The 16,377-nt window shown below is 39.6% G+C and overlaps 1 protein-coding gene across 1 annotated transcript in view; it reads right to left on the minus strand.

The window, feature by feature from the left end:
- Nucleotides 1-524: 524 nt before the first annotated feature.
- The window catches only part of SCIN (scinderin), an 86,573-nt gene continuing 70,720 nt past the window's right edge, over nt 525-16,377 (minus strand). Inside the window, exons 11-16 of the mRNA XM_004602219.2 lie at nt 13,795-13,965; nt 9,506-9,683; nt 8,874-8,995; nt 5,079-5,156; nt 1,802-1,862; nt 525-652 (exon numbers count right to left, since the gene is read on the minus strand). Coding sequence (XP_004602276.1) covers nt 525-652; nt 1,802-1,862; nt 5,079-5,156; nt 8,874-8,995; nt 9,506-9,683; nt 13,795-13,965 — 738 coding nt within the window. The remainder of the gene's footprint in view (nt 653-1,801; nt 1,863-5,078; nt 5,157-8,873; nt 8,996-9,505; nt 9,684-13,794; nt 13,966-16,377) is intronic.

Here is a 16,377-nt window from a genome sequence, read left to right on the forward strand (position 1 = left end):
AAATGAAACCAAGTTAATAGTATCAAAGTCATATTGGCTAAAAAAAGGAAAACAAAACAAACTTTCGAATTCTCTCTAACTTAAACCTTACTGTAAATATACAGGTACTTTGAGCATAATACACAGAAAAGTAAATAACCCCAAAGGCATTAAAACTTTTTTCTATGGCATGTTAGAGAAGCTTGGCTGATGATTCCTGAATTATAACATTATTGACAAATTCCTTCGGATTATGTAATAACTTTGCACTTTAAAAAGGCCATATATATTATAAATCAATTTCCAGTAGAGTTAATATTGGTTCATAACAAAAGTTTGCTTTAGGCTACTTTAATATAGTAACATGAGAAAATTGCAGTTTAAAAAGAATTTCAAACAATACTGGGCATTAAAAAAGAACTGTATAAGAAAGGTTAATTTTCTAAAGTCAGGCTTAAATGCCTTTTGTTCTTCCTAAGCAATGGGAGAGCTATTTTATCATACTTGTTTGCTTGTTTGTTTGTTTGTTTGTTACAAAACTCAGTTTACCACTTGCTGTAGTCCCAGCCTAGAAACCAGCCTGTGAATGTGGGGGGCTCATGGCCCTGTTTTATGATGACAATGGGTGTCCTCTTGTCTCTTCCAGAAGGGTCTGTCTCAAGGTACATTTTGGCTAAAGAGAGTTGTAAAGGCATATAAGTTCAGTTAGTTTGGTTTAACTTGAATTTTGAATTATCTAAATTAAAGTAATAAATCAAATGTTTCTTGTCCCCACATAAACAAATACTATTCTTTTTTTTATTTGCTTTTTAGCTCACACCTGGTGATACAGAGGGGTTACTCCTGGTTCTGCACTCAGGAATCACCCCTGGTGGTGCTCAGGGGACCATATGTGATGCTGGGAATTGAACCCGGGTTGGCTGCGTGCAAGGCAAATGCCCTATCTGCTGTGCTATCGCTCCAGCCCCAAACAAATACTACTCTATATGAACAATTTCCCATTGATTTCTCTCATCTGCCATGAAATGTGTGAGTCTCATTATTGACTGAAAAAAACCCCAAGTTTTATGGAATTACCATTTTTACTTACTAATTATTTGCTTAAAAATGCACCCGAAAGAATAGCAACACTCAAAATAAATAATTTTTCAAATATTCTTTTCAAAATAAAAAATCCCCTAGGTTTATCACAGCTATAAAGTTTTATCACAGTTATAGAGGTTATACTATTTATGCAATGAAATAAATGCTTAAGTGAATGTAATATTTTCAGAATTAATAACATCCTAGGTTGGGTATATAGTTTTTCTTGTTGCTAATCTGAAATTCTTCAATTTTGTTGTTTTGGGGCCACACCTGGAGATGCTCAAGAGTAGCTCTGGTTCTGCATTCAGGAATCCCTCTTGACAGTGCTTAGGGGACCATATGGGATGCTGAGGATGAAACCCAAGTCTGACACTTGTAAGGCAAGCAACCTTACCCATTGTATTATTGCTTGGTCCTGAAATTCTTCAATTTTATAAACTTCTTAGTTCTCAGGTTGAGAGCTATGATTCTTTAGTTTCATAAGCAGTTGGGGGATATGATGAAAAGGAAACTGGGAAATAGCCACCACGTTTTACTATCATTTTTGGGTTACACCCGGCAATGCTCAGGGGTTTCTCCTGGCTTTGCAGTCAGGAATCAATCCTGGCCATGCTCAGGGGACCAAATGGGATGCTCAAAATAGAACCTGGTCCGCCCCGTGCAAGGCAAATACCCTCCCCGCTGTGCTATCACTCCAGCCCCAGTTTTACTATCATTCTTATTGGATCTAGCTTACCAGATTTCAGTGACTCTGCTTTCTCGACTTCATTGGCATCTCTGCCAATCCAAATAAAAATCTGAAAAACAAGCAATATTAAGTACTCTTTCAGGAGTATTGACACCAAATTTAATATGAAAAATAAAACATTAATAATAAGTACTATTTGTGATCATAAACTCTGATAAACTCTGTAAAGTAATTCTCACATGTGACTCATTTAATCTTCACAACAGGCACAGAAGTTAGGGGTGTGAAGGTGGAGGCAAAGAAAAACTCAATCATCTTCCCAACAGTTATTTCCACTTATTAACGGAATGGTTCAATTTATATCTAGCAAGTTGGACTCCTGCTTTCACATTCCAACATTTCATTTTTATCTAATATTTTCTTGTGAACAATGTGAACTTTCTCAAAAACAGCACCGTGGCTGGTTTTTGAATCCACCCCAGGGGTATGTGGATGGGAACCTAGATGTGGACTCAGGCTGGAAAATCATGCCTGAACACACAGAGATTTGGGGGAGCACCAAGGATTTCCCTTATGGACCTTGGTGCTCTTTTGCTAAAATACCATGTCCTACTTTGTCCTGTGACACTTTGGTGAAAGCGCTGTGTTATGATAATACTTAAATACTAAGTGTTTTAAAAAATAAATATAATTATATATTATATATATATACTCTTTGAAAAATATGTATCTTGGGTAATTCAATGCAGAAAAATTCTCTCAAATTATCCTATATTTAAATCACTTAAAAATTTCTTGTTGAAATAAAGGGCTTCAATCTATTTAATGAGAAGAAGACCTAAGACTGCCAACAGACCTGAGTTTACCAAGCAGTGGTATATATAAGACATGGAGTAGAGTGTGAGGATGAGGGGAAGGGGTTGGCCAGACTAGAAGGGACTTAGTGACAGTGGTGGAGGGACATTAGCATTTTGGTGGTAGGTGATGAAATAACATTGCATGCCTGAAACATAACTATTAATCACTCACTGTCATCCCGTTGCTCATTGATTTGCTTGAGCGGGCACCAGTAACGTCTCCATCATGAGACTTGTTGTTGCTGTTTTTGGCATATTGGATACGCCATGGATTGCTTGCCAGGCTCTGCCGTGCGGGCGAGATACTCTCGGTAGCTTGCCGGGCTCTCCAAGAGGGGCAGAGAAATCAAACCCGGGTTGGCCGAGTGCAAGGCAAACACCCTACCCGCTGTGCTATTGCTCCAGCCCATAAATATTAATACTATTGTAAACTGTGTTACTTCAATAACAAAAAAATAGTAAAATAAAATAAAATTTCTTGTTAGGTTAGAGGTGGCTCGAAGAGCTAGAGCATATGAGTATATTTGGGAACCCCTGGTTTGATCCCCGACAAAATACAGTTCCCCCAAGAACTGCTAGCAAAGACCCACAAGCACCTCTAGGTGTGGCCCCAAAATGAAAACTAAAATTTTTTTAAAACTTTTTTTTCTTTTTGTGCATCACACCCAGAGATTCACAGGGGTTACTCCTGGCTCTGCATTCAGGAATTACTCCTGGCGGTGCTCGGGAAAACATATGGGATGCTGGGAATCAAACCCAGGTTTGCCACGTGCAAGGCAAACGCCCTACCTGCTGTGCTATTGCTCCAGCCCCTAAAATTTCTTGTTATCAAAGAAATTTTGTTAAATTCTTTGCTTTCTTGTTTGTTTGTGGGCCTCACCCAGTGGTACTCAAGACTTAGTCCTGGCTCTGTGCTCAGGGATCACTTCTAGCAGTACTCAGAAAACCATAAGGGGTCTTTGGGATAGAACCTGGGTTGGATATATGCAAGGTAAATATCATAAACACACACACAGGCGCGCACATACACACACACAATCTTCTGGGATAAACTGAAATCAAGTCTCATGCATCCAAGGTATGCACTTTTTACTGAACCAGAACCCCAGTCCTGGTCAAACTAGTTTTGATGGTATTCTAATTCTTACAAGTGCTGAAATATTTGCTTGCAGGGCACAGAATAAGCCATGACAATATGAAAATGTAAAGAAAAAGTGCTTTTTTAAAAGATGAAATACAATATGGGAGATATTCTAAAGTATTCATGACTACATAAAAAAATATAGTTGACTATAAGTGGGAATCATTAAGTAATTCTAAATAAGGAAATGCAATTCTTATTATACAACTCTTAAATATTTTATGCAGGTGTTTTATTAATGTGAAATTTTCAATTTCCAATCTAAAAATGAATGATTTATTCACTTGGGGAGATTCTGCAACAGGATGTCAAATTCAAATATGATAATTCTAATATATTAATGTGGAAGATAACAGAATAATTTAACAATGAGAAAAACACCTAAAAATACCTATCTTTATAATTGACTTGAAGATGAGGCATAATTCAGGTAAGTCTTTGATAATCATTTTACAGAATTTAGTTTGCAATATTTTCCCTTTGCTATTATCCATTTACATAAATTTATTGTTACAACTCTCAGATATGAATTGTCAAAATCACCATAATTTTATTCCAAAATAAAGGCAAATAATCAGTAACTTATTTTATTGTGTAGAATCAAAACTATTATGTGTCCAATCTTCTCTAGAAAAGAGGTTTCCTTTGATATCAGATTTCAAAAGAAATTTTCATTTACTCTATAGAATTGGTTTCTCACTCCCCACCACCCCCCATGCCCTGGCTGGGGCAGTATATCCAGGAATGCATTTATTACTTAAGTAAAAGCTGAACAAAATAAAAGTGAATATTAAAGATAAAGAAAAATAGAAGTATTTTGCCTTAAACTGTTCAATCAAAGGAGGTAAATTTAGAATGATTCCCACATTAAAAATTCAACTTGGGGGACCTGAAAGTAGTTTTGGCTTTCCCAGGTGAAACAACACACCGATTTGATTCTCACCACTGCTCTTTCACCACAGGCCTGTGTTTGGTTCCACAATGTCATAACACCGTGTGATTTTTACCCTGCACACTGCAACCAGGTGTGAGTGAACATCACAACGAAAGGGCGGAACCCTGGTGAGTGGAGTATGTGCACTGCAACCAACTGTGGGATGTTTGCAAGGACAACAAAAGGAAAGGAGAAAAAAATGAAAAGAGAAACCTAAGAAAAGAAAAAGAAAGAAACTTGCAGCATATACTAGCTTAATTTATGTACTCTGTTGAATCTCCAGTATAGCATAAATCCCTAGGTATAGTTCTTATTGAACTCTTTCCCAAAACAGGTTTTGCTTGCTCTCAGTGATAAGCACATTCTCTTGCCATAAAGAAATTGCGGTTTCACCTGTTCCCAAGCGTCAAGCAACATGACATCATCTTCAGCTAAGTCATCTTGGGTGAACTCTCCTGGGACTTCTTCAATCTGAAATGTACAAAAAAGCTAATAACCAAAAAGTAAACCAGTGATTTTCTTATACATAGAGTACAAGTATCTTGTATTATTTTTGGCCCAATAAATAAATGTCTTCTATTTCCTTGGGTAAAAAAGTTGTAAATAATTGCTCATCTGTTTAACTGGGTATCAGTACTGATGTCTTATTTGGTGGAGCACAGTGGTTAATAAAAAACATTGCATTTGAACGCTGTGAAGGCTGCAGAAGAGCTGCCTGACCAAGTACTTCCAGTTCAGTATCATAAATAGCTTCACAGATTATGTTGTCTTCATAGTCCTTAAAGACATCGTAAATTATGGTTAAGGTATTAAATTTTGTAGGTCAAAATCATTTAAATAAAATCAAAATATATGGTCCTTAAATCAATAATTTTCTTTAAGAGAACTTTTTTTGGGGAGTGGTTGGGGGGGTGCACTGAGTAGTGCTCAGGTCTTACTCCTTTCTCTGCACTCAGAGATCACTCCTGGCAGGCTGAGGAGACCATATGAGGTTTCACGGATCAAACCTGGTTAGTAAGATAAACTATCATATACTGTATATACTATACTATATATAATATACTATATATACTATCATATATCATATCAGATATACTATCATAACTCTGACTCCTCATATGATGTTGTTTTTCTCATATGATGTTTTTAACAAACTATTCTGAGTGTAAAATTTCCTGATTTTATTTTAATGGATTAAATTTTATTTTCTATAATAAACATCCGAGGACAACTGTGGGCCTGTATCCACTAAAATCATTGTCACTGTAACTGCCATTGTCACTGTCATCTCATTGCTCATCGATTTGCTCGAGTGGGCACCAGTAACATCTCCATTGTGAGACTTTTGTTAGTTTTTTTGCATATCGAATATGCCACAGGGAGCATGTAACCGACCCATTAAAGTACAATATTTTATTTATTTATTTATTTATTTATTTATTTTTGGTTCTTTTTTTTTTTCTTTTTGGATCACACTTGGCAATGCACAGGGGTTACTCCTGGCTCATGCACTCAGGAATTACTCCTGGTGGTGCTTGGAGGACCATATGGGATGCTGGGAATAGAACCTGGGTCGGCCGCATGCAAGGCAAATGCCCTACCTGCTGTGCTATTGCTCCAGCCCCAGTACAATATTTTTTAAAATAACTGCATATGATAATCCCCTTGGCATTTTTCAAAGTGTGGGCTCTGATCCCTTACTCCTTCACAGTAATCTAAGATTAATGCACTGGTCTAAAGTTCAATATTATTGAAGAATTCTGAACCCTTTTTCCTATCCTGAGAAAGATATGTGGCAAAACACATTATATGGAACAAACATGATGACCTCTCAGTATCTGTGTTGCAAGCCATAATGCCCAAAAGTAGAGAGAGATTATGGGAAATATTGTCTGCCATGGAGGCATGGAGGAGGGAAGAGATGGGGGGTATTGGTGGTGGGGAATGTGCACTGGTGGAGGGATGGGTGTTTGATCATTGTGAGATTGTAACCCAAACATGAAAGCTTGTAACTGTCTCATGGTGATTCAAAAAAATAAAAAAAATTTAGAAAAACCAAGAACAAAACCAAAATACATTTTAGTCCCAAATTCTTTACTTTCTACCCCTAATGAACTAATAATAGTTACACTAATAAATTATTATTAGTAACAACTTCCTAATAATATTGATAAATTTGAAATAATATGTTGAAATTGTCTGACTACAATAGCAAATTTTAAGCAAAAAAATGAAACAAATTATTCTAATAAGTTTATAAAATTTAATTTTCTACAAAACAACTAAATATTTATTATAATTCACTATTTAAATCCTTAATTTTATGTCAAATTACATATTTGCTTTAAGGATAGTTACTTGTAAAGGAATAGTTTCCTCTTAAAAGCATTATACTTCTTTTTTCTTTTATTGAGTCACCATGAGATACAGTTACAAAGTTTTCATGTTTGAGTTTCAGTCATACAATGATCAAATACCCATCCATCCACCAGTGCACATTCTCTACCACCAATGTCTCCAATATACTCCACCCACTTCTTTTGTCCTCCCCCTGCCTCTATGACAGACAATTTCTCCTGTACTCTCTCTCTATTTTTGAGCATTACAGTTTGCTATATAGATACTGAGAGGTTATCACATTTGGTCCTTTACTACTTTTAGCAAACATCTTCCATCCCGAACAATTCCTCCAACCATCATTGACTTAGTGATCCTTTCTGTATCCCAGCTGCCTTCTCCCTCAGCTCATGAGACAGGATTCCAACTATGGAGCAGTATTCCTGGCCCATGTGTCTATTGTCCTTGGGTGCTAGTCTCATATTATGTTATTTTATATTCCACAAATGAGTGCAGTCATTCTATGTCTGTCCCTCTTTTTCTGACTTGTTTCACTTAGCATGATACTCTCCATAACCATCCATTTATAAGCAAATTTCATGACTTCAATCTTTGCTAACAGCTGCATAATATTCCATTGTGTAGAGGTACCAAAGTTCCTTTAACCAGTCATCTGCTCTTGGACGCGCAGGTTTTTTCCAGATTCTGGCTATTGTGAACAGTGCTGCAACAAAGTACCTGGGAAAATACTTAGGAAATTGTGTGTGTGCTGAAAAATAATAACTGTTTATACCAGAGCACAGTGATAAATATTTCGATCTAATTTTATACAGGAATTTGTTTTTAAATTTTAAAAATGTATACAGAAGACTACTGTGTTAAACTAAGGAGGAATTCTTATGGCTAAGTGGGAATTCTTATGGTTAAACTGAGATAAGGTGTTGTGTTCCAGAACTTAAATAAAATCACTCATTACAGAGATGCTCTAATTTTAGGTTACTTGGAATTTAAAGCCAATGAATACAAACAAAACATTCCTGATAATTTCTGACAATTTTTAAGCATAGATTAAAAGTTTCTGTAATTTTGTCCAATGAACATGCAACTATAATTTTATTATATTTTTGTCCATAAAGTTATTTTTTAAATTGACACAGAGAAATGGAAGCACAAAATTTACCCAGTTTGATCATAAGCCAGTGTTGTTGCCCATAGAAAGAACAAAATGATTAAATTAGTAAGACTATGTATTCAAACAGCAACTGCCACATGCTTCCGTGGTGCAAAATCTTTTAAAGCAGTTTGATTTATAAAGTATATTATAATATTCCTATATGTTCTTACCATTTATGCCACTGACTCAGTTTTTTTTTTCTTTTTGGGTCACACCCAGCAATGCTCAGGGGTTACTCCTGGCTCTGCACTCAGGAATTATTCCTGGCGGTGCGTGGGGAACAATATGGGGTGTTGGGGATCAAACCCAGGTCGGCCGTGTGCAAGGCAAATGCCCTACCCGCTGTGCTATGCTCCAGCTCCTAACTCAGTTGAACTGAATTGAATTTTTAAGTTAAATCCTTTTTTTTAGGATCACACCCAAGTGGTGCTCAGGGGCTATTTTGATAGTGCTCAGGGGACCATGTGTGGTACCAGGATTTGAACAAATCTATGCTCAGGCACAAATCTATGCTCTGCAAGTGTCTTAACTTTTGTAAGATCTGGACTAATGCCATTGACTCTAAGGTGACTCCGAAGAGAGCACAGATTATCATCTACAAGAACTAGAACCAAGCCCACACTGGGAAGCTTTTCTGGCGCTGTTCTGCTACCACTGGAGTTTTACCAGAGACTTACAACGAATCTTCCAGTTTTGTTGGAGCAGCCATAAAGCCGAGGTGGGTGGTCCTCTGCCCGGGTCTCTAACAGCGGAGAGGTCTGATAACTTTTTTTTCCTCCAAGGGAATTCCAGAACTCCTCTGTGGGAAAACACACGGAATTATGCAAAGCATTTGCCAGCTGTGGTTGCTCTTGTTTTCACATTAACAATTTCATCTCACCTAGATAATATCTCACTCTTGTTAAGAAGTTACTAAACAACAGCCGGTACCAGCACCCACCTTCACAATGAGTATAGAATTTTATCCCCTATAACCACACCAAACTTAACTATAAGAAACAGAAATCACTCAATTAACTATCATATCAAATACAAGCGCAGGGAGTCCAAAGGGCTAGACGTGCCTTGCATACTTGAGAATCTGTTTGATTCTTGCCCTCTCACCCCCAGTACCACTGGGTGTCCCCCTGGAGGCTCCCACAATGGTTGGACCCTGAGCAGTACAGCATTTTGGGGCCCCAGAAATGCATCATCAGGCCTGAATCCTGCCCCCACCCCAACACCTCTGGAAAGACCCCCCCCCACCCCAAACAAGCAAACAAACAAGGAAATATGTTAAATCAGTATGTTCTTGGCCCCACAAACTTACCGGGTTCCTCGCCTTCCTGAATCCTTGTGGTTTTGCATTTGAGAACATTAGCCAGATATTCGGCTCCCTTTTCTTCATCCTGGCTAGCACCCTTTCCTACCCAGGTGTAACCATTGTTTCTCGGCAGTTTCAAGACAAAGGCATCATTGGAATTCAATGAATTTGCATCAACATCTACCTAAAAGGTAAGGAAAAGTTATACAATGATTTAAGTGCATTGCTGTTCACACTCTCTCTCTCTCTACACACACACTTGAGAGGCACAGACCAGGGTAAGACATTTGCTGCCTCCTGAAGACAGGGCATTAAATCCAGGTAGCACCAAGTTCCTAGAGACTGCACTGTGGCTTTGGAAAAACTGGGGCTGAAGGCTTTGCTGCAACTCTTAAGAACACTCACTCAGACAGTTAGCAGAAGGCTCTACAAATAAAATATCTGAAACTTCAGTGATAAGGAACAGAAAAAAACTACTAAAAGAGGCCATAAGAAGAGAGGAGGAGTAAAAATAAAGTTTGGAAAAAGGGTATAATTCTCACAAATGCCTCACATAAAGCCAAGGTTATAGCATTTTTTAAAAAATTAAAAAAATAGATATATTCTAAACACCCATTTCCTCCACTAAAAAAAACATTTAGCAAACAATTAAGGGATACTTCAAACTAATAAAGCATAGACTAGAATTCAATGTTGGCAAGATAATAGTATAGATGCAGCAAAAGTTTCTACAGGATCAGATAAATTAGGACTCACATCCTAGAAGACTACATATAGGGCATTAAAAACACTGCACTGAATTAACTCTCTTTTCTACCTTCTTGGGAGATATAGTCTAGTACTGGCCAGGAGAGCACAGTTCTGGTCCACGTGGCCAGAGAGGACGGAGAAGGATGTGGTTGGTCCCTGACTACGGCCTGAGGATGAAAGACAAAGAGCAGAAGTTGGGAGTTGGCAGTGAGCCTGACGCGGCCTGTGTGTTCAGTTCAGTGACCTTTGCTTTTGTGATTCAGTGTTGGTCTGTGAGAATCTCTGTCTGGACATAAGCTCGTGTGATTGTGACAGTATGTGTATGCTCTTCTGTGTTCCTGTGTTCACAGGGTGATGAAGAAATGACTGGAATGGAGCAACTGTGAGTAAGGAAGAAAACAGGAGTACGGTGTTCGTGTGGTCCTGTGAGAGTGTGATTTCCGAGTGAGAATTCTTGTTTCAAGAAGGAGGTGATGATCCACTGTGTGACAATGCTGCTGTCTGCCAATCATGCCCATTTGCCAAGCAGATTGAAGTAGCAGCGATGTGGAAAGCTGGATTCCATCAGGTTTGGGAGGCTCCTGTCCCCAGAGAATGAATATTAGTGGAAGAAGGAGCAGCTTTTAGGAGTTTTAAAGGGCCGTCTCAGGAGTTGGTCACATTCAGGGAAGCAGTTATCATCCTCTTTTAGTAAAATGACCTCGTGAATCGATCTCAAAGGAATCCATTAGATGTGATGATAGAGAACTATCAGAGTCACTAGTTTTCAAATTCTATAGGCTTTTCAAAATTAGTGATATTAGAACATATGTCAATGTGAGTCCATGGAAGCTTATTCTGGCTCTGATGAAAACCTGATGGCTTTATTTATTTATTTATTTATTTATTTATTTATTTTTGTTTGTTTTTTGGGTCACATCCGGCATTGCACAGAGGTTACTCCTGGCTCTGCACTCAGGAATTACCCCTGGAGGTGCTCAGAGGACCATATGGGATGCTGGGATTCGAGCCCAGGTCGGCCGTGTGCAAGACAAATGCCCTACCCGCTGTACTATTGCTCCAGCCCCAAAACCTGATGGCTTTAAACTCTGACTAAATGAGATCATGATGAGGAGGGCTGAGACTGAGCTCTGGAACCTCCAGTACTTAAGGAGAAGCGAAGGATGATGCAGCAAACTGTGCTGAGAAGAGGGCCTTGGAAGAAACAAAACGTGGAAGTGTAGTGTTTCAGAAACTGCTTAGAAAAACAGTGCTTTTATTATTAGAAACTAAGGAGGCGACCACAGTGTCGTACAGGGTTCTTGCCTTGAAATGACCTCTCCTAATTCAATACCCAGCACCAGTTTGGTCCCTTGAGCAGAGCCAGAGTCTTTTAGCACTTCCAACTATGGCCCCCAAACATGCTAAAATAAAAATACTCAAATACATTAATAAATAAAGGAAGACCAGCCAAGAAAAATGCTAGAAAGAGGCTAAAGAAAGTGGGATCAGCAAAGAAACTTTATTCTGTAGGGTCCATGTCTTGTGGTGGTGGTCTGTCTCTGGAGGCGCTCTGGGGGGTGGACACCAGTACTACACCTGGTGGTGCTGGGGGAGGAGCATTTAATTCTGGGGATCAAACTCAAGGCCTTGCGGTAACTTAGACTTATGTTGTACCATGTGAGCTATCTTCCAAGCCCATGAAAAAGCAACTTTTGATTGGGGCAGAAGGCCTGTCATTGGCAAACTAGATAAAAACCATTTTGGTGGAATGGAGTACATTTAGAGAAAACCAACCAAAAAAATAGCATTATTGAGTGAGTGCAGAGAATCTCTTTTCATAAGAGGAGCAGAGAAGTGACTTTGGGAAAGAAGAATGGTCAAGCAATTGTTTTTAAAGAAGGGGTGGGAAGGGCTGGACTGTGACTCCAGGAGGAAAACACATGCCTAGGAGGTGTGAGGCAGCTTGGGCCACAAGGATCACCAGGTAAAGTGCTGGTGATTCCCAGCCTCCTACACACACACACACACACACACACACACACACACACACACACACATACATACATGGCGACAGGGACAAATGGAGACGTTATTGGTGTCCGCTTGAGCAAATCAAAGATCAATGGGATGACAAGTGATATATATACACACATATATACATATATATACACACATATATGCATACATACACACATATACACATACATATATATGTATATATGTAGCACTACACTGTTGCACTGTCATCCTGTTGTTCATTGATTTGCTCGAGTGGGCACCAGTAATGTCTCCATTGTGAGACTTGTCACTGTTTTGGGCATATCGAATACGCCATGGGGAGCTTGCCAGGCACTGCCATGTGGGTGGGATACTCTCAGTAGCTTGCCGGGCTCTCCAAGAGGGACGGAGAAATCGAACCCGGGTCAGCCGCATGCAAGGGAAATGCCCTACCTGCTGTGCTCTCACTCCAGTCATGCACACATGTATATATAAATTTTATTTTTATTTTTTAAAAGTGGGGTACAAAAAGATAGCTCAAAGGACTGGAATTCTTGTAAATAATGAGAGGTTTGCTAAATGAGTGTGGGGGAAAAACAAGTTCCACGTGAGGCTAGAGGGGGATGTGTGTTCTCAGAGGGCTGTTCATTCAGAAGCGAAGGGAGGACTGCTTAAAAAGAGGCTTTACGTGGAGGAATCCCTTCACCACTTGGGTTTTTTTTTTTTCTGTTTTGGGTCACACTTGGCGATGCACAGGGATTACTCCTGGCTCATGCACTCAGGAATTACTCCTGGCGGTGCTCAGGGGACTATATGGGATGCTGGGAATTGAAACCGGGTCAGCTGCGTATAAGGCAAACGCCCTACCCGCTGTGCTATTGCTCCAGCCCCACCACCTGGGTTTTAAGGGTTCAGATGAATGGATTGTACAGTGGAGAAGGGCTGCCAAAGGGAGCAGGGACTGGGGACAAAGGCGTGTACAGGGCAATTTAGGGGGTTACTTGGGAGACTAGGGTTTTAATAAGGCCACAGGTGGCTGTGAAAGGAGGTGTGACAGAGTGTCCCAGGAGTTAAAGCATGCAGCCATTTAAAACCCTGGGCCCCTGATCAGGCTCATCCCCAGGGAGTTCTTGTCTTATGACCCTGGAGTATGGGCTTGATTTCTTTCACAGCTGCAGTTACAGCTTCGCTGGCCAGTTGGCTCGTAGTTCTGGCCGAGCTTGCTTCCCACAGTCATCACCAAAGCCCCCGGCACCGTCAGCTGATCATCACCTGCCATCCATCTCCCCTCACACCTTCCCAAGCAGATAGTGTTCAAGCTGCCTCGTGCCTCTGACAGCTTGCCATGCTGTCTTATTCTTAGAATATATTTATTTTGGCACAAAGCCGTGGGAAATGTCAGTGCATGGAATCTGGGGTTACCTTGCTTTACTTGATTCTCCCTCTTTGAGTATTGTTTTTGGTGAACACAAGACTTATTAAATAAATGAAGAGAGTGTCTTAAGCGCAACTGACAACCAGAAAATCCACAAGTGGCATGCATCTAACTGAGTACATGGTATTACCTCCACAATTCTGGTGACAGACGCCAGGTTTCTCCGGACTTGGAAGAGACGTGTAGGGGGAGCAGGTGCCTGCCCTTCTTTCTTTGATGTCCCGTTCTTGTAAATAATGAGAGGTTTGTCTTTGAACAAACGCAGCAGGTGAGCAGGTTCTTTGCCTTGGGACACACGGATCTGGGGGTGGGAGATAAGAGAAATATAATAAAGTGCAATGAAAGAAGTCTGGATTGCCAAATATGTTTTTCCTTTCCTTTTGGAAAACAAAACAAAAATAAACAAGGCGTGGGGAGCAAGAGGAAAGACGGTCAACAGGAAATGAAATATGTGTTCATGATAGACAAGCAGTGTCCTCATTGACTAAAGAGCCACATGACTCCAGACACAGATCCCGGAGTAGCTTCTTCTCAAAAGCCTGACCAAACTGCTTCCAAAGAGCATAAACAGGAAAGCCTGAGCATTAGCATTTCCAACAGAAAAACAGGCTCACATATGTCATCTTTGATGACAATTACACTTTTTTTTTTAAAGAGTAATCAGTGCTTTATAAGCGCTTGTTCAGAAGGGTTCAAGATGTGGGCTGGAGTGATAGCATAGCGGGTAGGGCATTTGCCTTGCAAGCGGCTGACCTTGCAATTCAATTGTGTTCAATTCCCAGCAACCCATATGGTCCTCTGAGCATCTCTAGAGGTGATTCCTGAGTGCAGAGCCAGGAGTGACTCCTGTGCATCTCTGGGTGTGAGCCCCCACAAAAAAAAAAAGCAGAAGGGTGCAAGATGTGCATTGAAATGCTTTAACGCAAAAGAGAATACAAAAGCATACTTATTATTTTTCAGCAGTACAACTGTGAGAGTAAAAATCTGGCCATTGCTATAAAAGAAGATAGCACCATGGGTAGGGCAGGGCTCCCGCTTTGCATGGGGCCAAGCTGGATTTGATCTCCAGTACCCCACATGGTCTCCTGAGCATTGCCAGGAGTAATCCCTGAGCTCAGAGTCAGATGTAAACCCTGAGTACCACTGGGTGTACGACAACAACAGCAACAACAAATTGACTGTAAATCTACTGAGAATGGACAAAATATTTCAGTTAAACAACAAAAGTTGGAGAAAAGAAATAGAGAGTAGTTTTCAACATGCCTACTGCAATAGCAATAGTAGATTTGCTCAATAAAAGCACCTTTAAAAGAAAGCTATATGAACTTTTAAGAATAAGGAAATTGAAGAACATATTATTTAATTTCACCTTTAAGCAAGATATTAGATGAGATACTTCCTATTTCCTTTATTATAAGTGATTTTTTTGTTTTTCTGCCACACCCAGTGGTGATGGGGAATTAGTCCTGACTTTGTGCTCAAGGATCACTCCTGGCAGTGCTGATCCTGGCAGATTGACCACACATGGTGCCAAGATGTATGCCAAAGTCAACACTTTATTCTAGCACTATTTTTAAGTTGCAATTGATGCAGTTTTTCCCATCATCACTTCAGGTTTTGTGCCAGTACCCTATTTATCCCAGTTATTCTGCTGTATGATAAAACTGGACTATCTCAAAGCGGGAGAGATAGTACAGTAGCCTTTTCATGAAGCCTACCCAGGTTCAATCCTGTTACCATGGGTCCTCTGGGCTCCACCAGGAGTGATCCCTGAGCAAAGAGCCCTGTACATAGTTGGGTGAGGTCCCCAGACAAAAAAAAAGCAGTGCAGGCTAACATTAAGAAAATCTCAATGGCAACATAAAAAAAAAAGACTATTGATGAAGATTCAAACTCTGCTGAAAAGTGAGAATAAGACAGTAAAGAGATAAACTGGACCATTTTCAATATTGTTTATATATTTTACAAAGGGATTATTTAAAACACCTATTTTAAAAAAAGAAACCTTTTACTTCTATTGCTGCTAACTACTGCCATCTAGTGCTCAAATAATATTTTACCATTCCACTGTCAATAAAGGTTTAAATGGCTGAGAATGGGAATTCACTATAGATAGAAAGAACAAATGATTTGCTAAGAAATAGAATTTATAGGCACAAGTATGTATTGAAAGTTTTCACATAATGTGTTAAATATTTTAGATATAGGGGCTGGAGCAATAGCACAGCGGGTAGGACGTTTGCCTTGCACGCGGCCGACCCGGGTTCGATTCCCAGCATCCCATATGGTCCCCTGAGCACTGCCAGGTGGTAATTCCTGAGTGCAGAGCCAGGAGTAACCCCTGTGCATCTCCGGGTGTGACCCAAAAAAAAAGCAAAAAAAATATTTTAGATATAAATTAAAATAAATAATGTCAGTTCATCTTAAAATAATTCATGCAAGAAAGCTATATTGGCTGTTCATGGGAGAGTGGTTAAGGACATTTAAAAATGAACTAGGAACTGGAGAGATAGCATAGGGGCTAAGGTGCTTCTTGCTTGCTTGTGGGTACCCCAGTTCTAATACCCACCCCCAAATAAAAACAAAATTATTAGTACTTCAAAAAACTAATAACTATGTACCACTAAATTTAGACCTAATTTGCTTTATATGTCTTCTAACAAGTACTAAGATAGAAGGTAATCAGCTGGAATAATCAAATTCAGCTCCACAT

The sequence above is a fragment of the Sorex araneus genome, chromosome 1, assembly GCF_027595985.1.
Source record: "Sorex araneus isolate mSorAra2 chromosome 1, mSorAra2.pri, whole genome shotgun sequence".
NCBI lineage: Eukaryota > Metazoa > Chordata > Mammalia > Eulipotyphla > Soricidae > Sorex > Sorex araneus.